The sequence below is a fragment of the Callorhinchus milii genome, unplaced genomic scaffold (assembly GCF_018977255.1).
Source record: "Callorhinchus milii isolate IMCB2004 unplaced genomic scaffold, IMCB_Cmil_1.0 Scaffold10, whole genome shotgun sequence".
NCBI classification, from domain to species: Eukaryota; Metazoa; Chordata; class Chondrichthyes; order Chimaeriformes; family Callorhinchidae; genus Callorhinchus; species Callorhinchus milii.
In genome coordinates this window covers 16,286,191-16,294,619 of record NW_024704751.1, presented here as the reverse complement: position 1 = coordinate 16,294,619, position 8,429 = coordinate 16,286,191, and the positions used below count along the sequence as shown (strand labels likewise).

The 8,429-nt window shown below is 46.2% G+C and overlaps 1 protein-coding gene across 1 annotated transcript; it reads right to left on the bottom strand.

The window, feature by feature from the left end:
• Nucleotides 1–2,006: 2,006 nt before the first annotated feature.
• LOC103179554 (E3 ubiquitin-protein ligase TRIM63) lies at nt 2,007–7,902 on the bottom strand. The gene is made up of 9 exons (XM_007894903.2): nt 7,550–7,902; nt 7,149–7,315; nt 6,149–6,317; nt 5,542–5,637; nt 5,006–5,239; nt 4,263–4,285; nt 3,502–3,626; nt 2,872–2,946; nt 2,007–2,575 (listed from the first exon to the last, which is right to left on the bottom strand). Exons 1-9 carry the CDS (start codon nt 7,709–7,711, stop codon nt 2,565–2,567), a joined length of 1,062 nt encoding a protein of 353 aa, XP_007893094.1. The 5' UTR covers nt 7,712–7,902; the 3' UTR covers nt 2,007–2,564.
• Between the last annotated feature and the right edge of the window lie 527 nt (nt 7,903–8,429).

Sequence of the window (8,429 nt, the reverse complement as noted above, 5' to 3'; positions counted from 1 at the left end):
GCAAAATAGAAACTTTCAATATTGGAACAGGAAGTGTCTTGTTATCAGGGAACCAATGACATGGAGACTCTCACATCACTTCCGAGCTCCTGGGGGTGAAAAGGGGGGGTGTGTGTGGGGGGGGGAGGGGTGTGTGTGTTGGGGGGAGGGGGGTGGGGGGAAAGAGAGTGATTCTGTGTGCAAAAAAAAAGGGGCGAACGATCCGCTTCGAGTAGCGCAATCTCACATCGCGGCCTCTTTCCGGCGCTGTTCACGGGCGCAACTGCTGTCACCACTCTGGGGCCAAACTCTGCACCGGGAGGTCACTCTGGGTGGGGGTTGTGGGGGGTGGAGTGGGGGGGGGAACTGTGGCTTTGGAGGTTCTTGGGTTAAAGAGGTTTAAAAAAGGCAGATTGTGATTCCTGACCCAGTTCAGTTCCGGGGGGGGAATAGGGGCGAGAGAGAGAGAGAATTTCGGCCAATTTGAGAGCTTTTCGAGTACGCGGGTCATTTAAAAGACGGTTCACATGTGCGGGAAGCGATGACAGAGCAATGGTAAACCAGGCTTCACCACGTCAGGTAACTGAGAGCAAGGAAATGCTGCTCTAGACAAACTCCGGTCAGACCACAGAGCCGGTGGGATGAATAATATGAATAATACCAATCCTTGGTTTGATATAGTGCCTTATCACGTCATTGAGACGTCTCAAATTGCTTCACAGAGTGTACTGTAAAGTGAATTGACTGTATATTTTGTGGGTGAAACGCAGCAGCCAATTGCTATAAACAAGATACAAATAATATAAAACTGTAACTCACGTGTCCTCACCAGTACCAGGCTCCGCATCCCCTCCGTTCCACCATTGGTGACCGTGCTTCCAGCCCCCTCCCCTACACCTGAAGACCCTCCAACCGTGCCTTCAGTTACCTCTCCTCTCTTTCCGGCTCTGAGATGCACCCACGTGAAGGGTACTATAGAAATGCAAGTTGTTGTATTTATATTGTATCAAAACATTATATAATAAAACTGCAGTACCTCTTTATACCTTAGCACTAAGACTGGTAGCAGCCCAGAGGTGCCACTGAGTGGTGCGATGTGGTATCTGCATCCTTTGTGCAATTTCAAACCCCACACTGCAAAATGGCAGCATTACTGTATTAATTCAGGGACCCATCAGACTGCGATCAGTAGCACCGATGTAAACGTACAGCAAAAGAGATCACTCGAGCTAAAAGATCAGTGTCCCACAGCCCGGCCCTGACTGTTGTTGTGTGAACCTTAAAATGCAATGTAAAATACATTGTTAATAAATTGACTTTATATATCATTCCAGATCACACTCCACCCCCGCCCCCACCCATGTTAAACTGAACCAGAATCTCAACGGTATCCTATGCTTTGAACAGAACCTGTAACAGTTTTTAAAAGGGATTGTACTAAATATTTGAAAAAGAAAAATCTGAAAGTGGGAGAATGAGAATGGAAAACTCTTTCAAAGGTTGGCATAGGTCTGAGGAGCTGAATAGCCTCCTATGCGGTAACTCTGGGATTCCAGTGCCAATTGTGTGAAAAAGCAAATTAAAGGAATGTCCAAATGTTAGAGCCGGTGGTGGTACCTTTGGAGCTCATGGGATGAGAAGCACTCTCAGGCTGTGTGCTACTCACCGATGGCGATGTGAGAGCCAGTACTCCCAGTCAGGCTCCACTCACCTATTGCCAACCCACCTACACTCACCCATTGCCAGCCAGGTCCACTCACTTACTGCCAGCCAGGCTCCACTCACCTACTGCCAGCCAGGCTCCACTCACCTACTGCCAGCCAGGCTCCACTCACCTACTGCCAGCCAGGCTCCACTCACCCATTGCCAACCCACCTCCACTCACCTATTGCCAGCCAGGCTCCACTCACCTATTGCCAGCCAGGCTCCACTCACCTATTGCCAGCCAGGCCCCAGTCACCCACCCCTAGCCGGCTGCCTCCTCACCTGATCTGTGCCAGAGTTCAGTAAAAAAAAATACACCTGAGTATATTAAATAAGTTTATTTGTGTGAAATAATAGCAGCCACATACAAGAGTCTGTACAAAATACCAATGTGAAGTCTAAAGATACATACAATCTGTGACTCATTATAAAATCTGTAGATCTCATCGCTGACTTACTCCACTAACTTGCTGGGTTTGTAAGGTTCAGTGCTGCTGAACAAATTCCCTTTGTTCACGAGCTAAATAACACTACAGAGGTCTTATCAAACATCGTAAACTACAGCAAAGGATAACTTGATCTCATTTGGCTCCTAAAATGCACATTGATTTTTTTTTTACAGAAGTACAATCAATATTCACTTCTTTGCATTATATACAAAAATAGTGTAGAAAAAGTACAAAATGATCCATTTTGCACCATATAAAAAAAAATTGATTTTTTTTTAAAGTGTTTTTTATCAACTAACAACACATCAAAATACAGCATCATTCATGACCTCGTCCGGGACCTCCAGGGAAGCTGATCCAAATGGAAAACCAGACGTGCTTTGTCTCTAGTGGTCACCAAGTCTTCATCTGGGTTCTCCTGTCACTTCAATCTTATTGCTGGCCTGCAGGCGGCATTGTGAGAAGAACAAGGTAACTAGGCTGAGTCAGTCTGTGTGTGCGCTGTTGGGGGTATGTATAATAATAATCCTTGCATTTGATATAGCTCATTATCACATTGTTGAGATGTTTCAAAGTTGAGACGTCTTGGCAGAATGTATTGTAAAGTGAACTGACTGTATTTTGTGGGTGAAGGTATAATATACTGTGTACATATCATATATATCCATGTGTGTAGTGCTGGGTGAATGTATATTTTGTATACATTGTGAACATATATTTGTATAGGTCTCTCTCTCACCATCAGTTTGAATTTCCTCCTCTTCAGCCTCTTCCTTTATCTCTTCTTCCAACTCTTCATCTTCATCATCATAATCTGAAAGTTGAAATGTTCAGAACTGTTACTCACTTTTGCTACTGGAATATTTAATGTGCTTTTTCATCCTGTGTCCCTAAGCTGGCTTTAGGAGTACTTATTTTTGCCCACAAAATATAGTCAATTCACTTTATAGTATATTCTATGCCTTCTAGCACCCTCCTACCAACTAATCACCCACCCCTACCCTCCCCGCCCTCCACCCCTCCTAATCCCAACCACCAGCTTGGGTGCAGATTCCTGACTATCCAGCCCCTTGGGACGTCCTCCTGATGTTAGCGAGCGGCTTTGGGGCTGGGGGAGACTGTGTAGAGGAAGCTGCATTGTCACAGATATCGTCCTTTGGATGAGATGTGAGATCAGGGTTAAAATGATAAGGTTTATTATCATCGTCTCCCACTGTGGGCAAGCTAACCTTCCCATCCCTGAATTAGTCACACTGAGCGAACTCCACGTGTACTGAATGGAGAGTTTTACACTGTGGGCTGAGGACACATCCAATCTCTGTGAGTCACTGAGTTGAAACCCAGGCTCCAGGCTGTGCGCTCTACATACCTGATCCAAACTGAAGATTTTGCAGCACCTCCTCTACCTGCTCCACACTAACTGTGAACTCCTCCATGTTCTCAAAGCCCACCTCCGTTCTTTGTATGTGAGAAGCTTTAGATGCCTCCATCATCCTGAATAAAGAGGTGAAGAAAGTGTTTCAGGTCAGCTTATGTATAAACCCTCAGATCCACCACCTGCGTTGCTGGCAGCGAAGAGCCCTTTTTACTGTCTAAGCGTTGGCATCTTGGTCCCTCACACTCCATATCTCTAACACTCTCTGTCCCTCACACTCTCCGTCCCCACACTCTCTGTCCCCACACTCTCTGTCCCCACACTCTCTGTCCCTCACACTTCATATCTCTAACACTCTCTGTCCCTCACACTCTCTGTCCCATCTCCCAGCGCCTTGGGACGTCCTCTCGACGTGAAAGCCGCTATACAAGTGTAATTTGTTGTTGTTGTTGACTGCAGGCAGTTCATTCATTAAACTCCAGCTGTTGGGGGAGTTTCAGGCAGTGACCCTCCTCTGCCCCATACAATTCCTAAACACCGAACCACTTTCAGTGTCAGGAACTTGTTCATCTCCTTGTTGCACCACTTTTGTTAATAAACTGCACAATCTGAACAAACTGGCTGCCACCCCGCCACCCCCCCACTTGAAACCATAACAAGGGGCTGATAATGCTGGGGGTGGGGGGGGGGGTGGAATCCACAGTCACAATTCAGTCTGAACCCTTTATTGATACCCAATTGCTGTTGATACTCACTTTTTGATCAGCATCTTTGAATTCTGTGAAAGAAAAGGACAATTTGATTAAAGCGTTGATTTATGACCATGAAAGACAATGCATCACCAAGAAGTGATTTAATCTCGGGCTGGCAGTGAACACGGTGCAATACGCAGGGATACGAGTGGCAGCTCAGTTACTTGGCATCGATTCCCTGACTGCAGGATTAATGACTGTAACTGGCCACTTTATATCCTTGCAATCTGCAGTAAGATCCTGGGGTATAAAGGGGAATGTTTTGAGATTTCGTAGCGGTTGTGTACAAGGTGCTTCATACGTTAAACCAAAAGCTACTGTTGTAATTCCAGCTACTGGTTTAATAATAATAATAACAATAATCCTTGCATTTGATACAGCGCTTTTCACGTCTGACCTGTCCTGACATCAGTAACTCTGTAGGTGTCTGCACCGGAAACCACACCCAGCACCAAACCCCAGAGCACTGGAGGCAGAACCAGGTGGCCCCTTGTTGTGATTTGTGTAGGAAGTACCGCTGACATAAATGCAGGAAGTTTCGTCAGAAGCGACCAGGAAGTTGGCCATTGCTTCCCCACTTCGTTATAACACAGCGTCCTGGAATATTGCACCCAGGTGACTGCATTATGACGGGGATGTCCTCTGTATAATAACACACCGTGTGTTACTTCTTGTAACACACATATGTTGTGGTTGCTTACGTTACACTTGACTAACAGCTCTTGCATGTGTCTTGCACGACTTACGATCAGGAAAGTGGCCACTCCTGCTTCCTCCACGGATTGAATGGCATTTTCCACCAGTTTGGAGGACCCCTCAAGGTGTGCCTTGTATTGGCTGATCAGACCCTTTACATGGTCGACTTTGGCTTCTTGCTCTTTGGTGATGCTTTGCAGCAGGTCCTGCCTCTTTTGCTCCAGGATGGCGTAGAGGGTGTCAAACTGTTCAGCAAGCGATTGTTTCTGGTATTTGCTGTTCTCCTGAAAAATAACATGGAGAAAAGCCTTCAATGTGGAGCACCCCCAAATGCAGACCGTAGCCATTCCCACCTTCAGGAGGAAAAATAGAGCGGCCGCATATTCCTAAATGCTGGAATTTCTTTCAGCGTTGTGTCACTGTTCAGGAATAGAGCTGGAGAAGCAGGAACGAGTGCACACCACTAATAAGGAGTTGTGTAGTTGAGCTGTGATGTGTGTAGGGGAAGGGAGTGGGGGGGTGGAGAGTGTCTGCGGCTATTTGGGGAGCTGGGCTCAGCTCTCTCCTGGCTGCCGGTTGTTCCTACCTCGATGGACTTGCACGACTCTTCTAACTGGCTGATGACCAACTGGACTCTGTCGTTTCCAGCCACCAATATGGCGATACAATCGGTCAGCTCCACCTGTCCGACAGGAGGCAAGAAAATGCATGTCACATGGCTGATCACACGTTAACTTTCACAAATTGTTCCTCCCATGTGCGAGCCGAGACATTGAGTGCCAGCCGGGACCCTTATCTTAACAACTGAATCACGAGGGCAATTTTCTTCATATCAGACTTTTAACAACAGCTCTATCCTGGTAAACACTATAAATATCAATGTATTTTGTCACTTCAGGGCAGATGTCCCTGTGTGTGAAGTTACACATGGTCAGGAGACTGGAGCAGATGGCGATGGTATGGTTCACATGGTTTTCCCCAGTTTTGTTGACTGGAGCCCAGGCCAGCAGCACAGCTGTTATCGTGCTACAGCCCAGTGGCTAAAATTAGCCCAGAGATCAGCAGCTTCAGCAGGAAGGTTATTCTCACCTCCTTCAGCCCTCCCTTCACCCCCTCCCTACTCCCACTCTCCCTCCCCACCCACCTTCCCTGCCCTCTCTCCCCCACACCCCCACTGCCCGCCTGATCTTTACCTTCTGTCGTTCAAATACATTCTGCAAAGGGGCCACCTCGCAATCCTTGTGAGCCCCGAAGACCTTGCACATGGAACAGGTGGGGGTCTGGCAGGTCACACAGTAAATGTTAATCTTCTCGTCCTCGTGTTTCTCACACATCAGCTGCTTTCCCCTCTTCTTCACGGGCCTGAAGGATACCCCCCAAAAAAAACACTTTTCAAAATAATTTTCACATCAAATCTGTTTAGAGAACATCTCAACAGGCATTGGGCAGCTCCCCTGACGCTGTATAAAAGCTGTTTTGGTGAGGTTTTAAAGGAAGACATTTGCCTCCAGCGCATCTCGGAGTAAATTATGTGTAAAATTTTGTATAAAGTCTATCAAATATTTATCTTAACAAAAATTGCAGAGTGATAAAATATATCTGAATTTTCTTTGACGTTCACTACTTTCACGTCTTTCCAACTGAAAGGCGCTATACTAGTGTAATTTGTTGTTGTTGTTGTTTATCAAATCAATGTTGATCACTTGGCTTTTGGTTGCCCTGGGCTATGTTAGATCGTGTTCATCTGAGGAGGAATTAGTGACAAATGTAGCCTGAGTTTCTCTGACATTAATCTGGCGTTGGCACAAGTGAAAACCTCATTGCCGTCCGCCTGGCTGTGTTTGGGGCCCGTGCCCATTACAGTAAGGGTGTTCAAAAGGGCACAGTGTCTATGTAAAGCATGTGCCAGACCTTCACGGTGATCAAATTGCAATGGAATGTGTGGATAATGCATCAAGCGACAGGCGACAAACCCATATCTGGCCTGATCTCCTCCTCCCCCATCACCACCTCCCCCACCCCCCCACAACAGTGAAAGGTGTTTCCCTTGATATATACAGTCAATCCGCTTTACGGTATATTCTGTGAAGAGATTTGATTTGTCTCAATGGTGTGATAAAGCGCTGTAACAAATGCAAGGGTTATTATTCTTATTGCTAAACGGACAGGGATGGTAACCAAGCTGATGCTGACCTGGTGCACTCCTCTTTGTAGATGTCGATGATGTTTTCTACCAGAAGATTCCGCTGCAGCCCATACACTCCGTGCCGATCCAGGATGACCTCGTGCCGACAAGATGGGCACCGGAACCTTCCTCCCGATATGGAGGAGCTCCGCGACTGCCAGTACGAGTTGGCAGCCTGGAGAGCAAGACAGAGAACAACATTAGTCCCACCTCTACATCTAGACATCTAGACAGAAGTCCCCAAAACCAAGGTCACAACCGCAAACCACTCAACAGCAAGCATCCGAAAACGAGCACATTTTCCCATTTCACATTTTACAACCGTATTGATGTCAAGGTCATTAGAATGTGAATTCACAGGAAGAAATTTTCTTGCAATCAAAAAAATCTAAACGTTGCTGGCACTGACCTGGAAAATGTCATTGGCACATTTGCGGCACAGGTTGTGTTGGCACGGCAGGATCACCACCGGTTTTTCAAACATTTCGAGACAAATTGGGCAGATGAGTTGCTTCTCCAGAGTGTCCATGGTGCTGGCCTCCGGGATTATACTCTCAGACTGGAAATCCATGTTAATGAATAAACGGGACAGACAGGGATCCTGGTGAGTTGTTCAACTTCTCTCCGGTCGGTCTCTATTGACTGCTTTTCGCGATGTAACCAATCCTTTTCCCTCCTTTAGAGCAGGTTAGTCAAAGTCGTCTGACGATAAGAAAAGGTCTTGTGTTCTGTTCGATGTCTGCAGAGAGGAGGCTCTGCTCTCCTTTTATAAAGAGTTCCCGGGTCATGTGCCGGGTGGGATGTGGCGTTCCCGACATACCTCTCCCCATATTAGTAACCTGAAATGTGACACCAGGAACACACGGACCTGGGACACAGTCACACGGTAAAAAACAAAACCAAAATACAAGCCTTCCAAGAACCAAATTAATAATAATAACCAATCTCCAAACCAGTGACCCATTTTGTCAACGTAAACAGAGGCGTCTTCAACCAGAACACGGTGTCCGAGGCAGTCATTGACAACAGCCAGATCAAATGACCAGTGTTAGGTAAGGAAATCACAGTCCAGATTTTTGATTAATGTAAAGAACACATTGATCTCTAAAGTTTGAGGCACATATAGGAGAGTCCATAAAAAGGCTTTATATAAAGTATATATACTGTACAACCTACATGTTATATACGCCCCATTTTGTGCCATGCAGATGGTGCTGATGCCTGGAATGAGGTTATAATAATAATTCTTGCATTTGATACAGAATCTTGTCATGTCATTGAGATGTTTT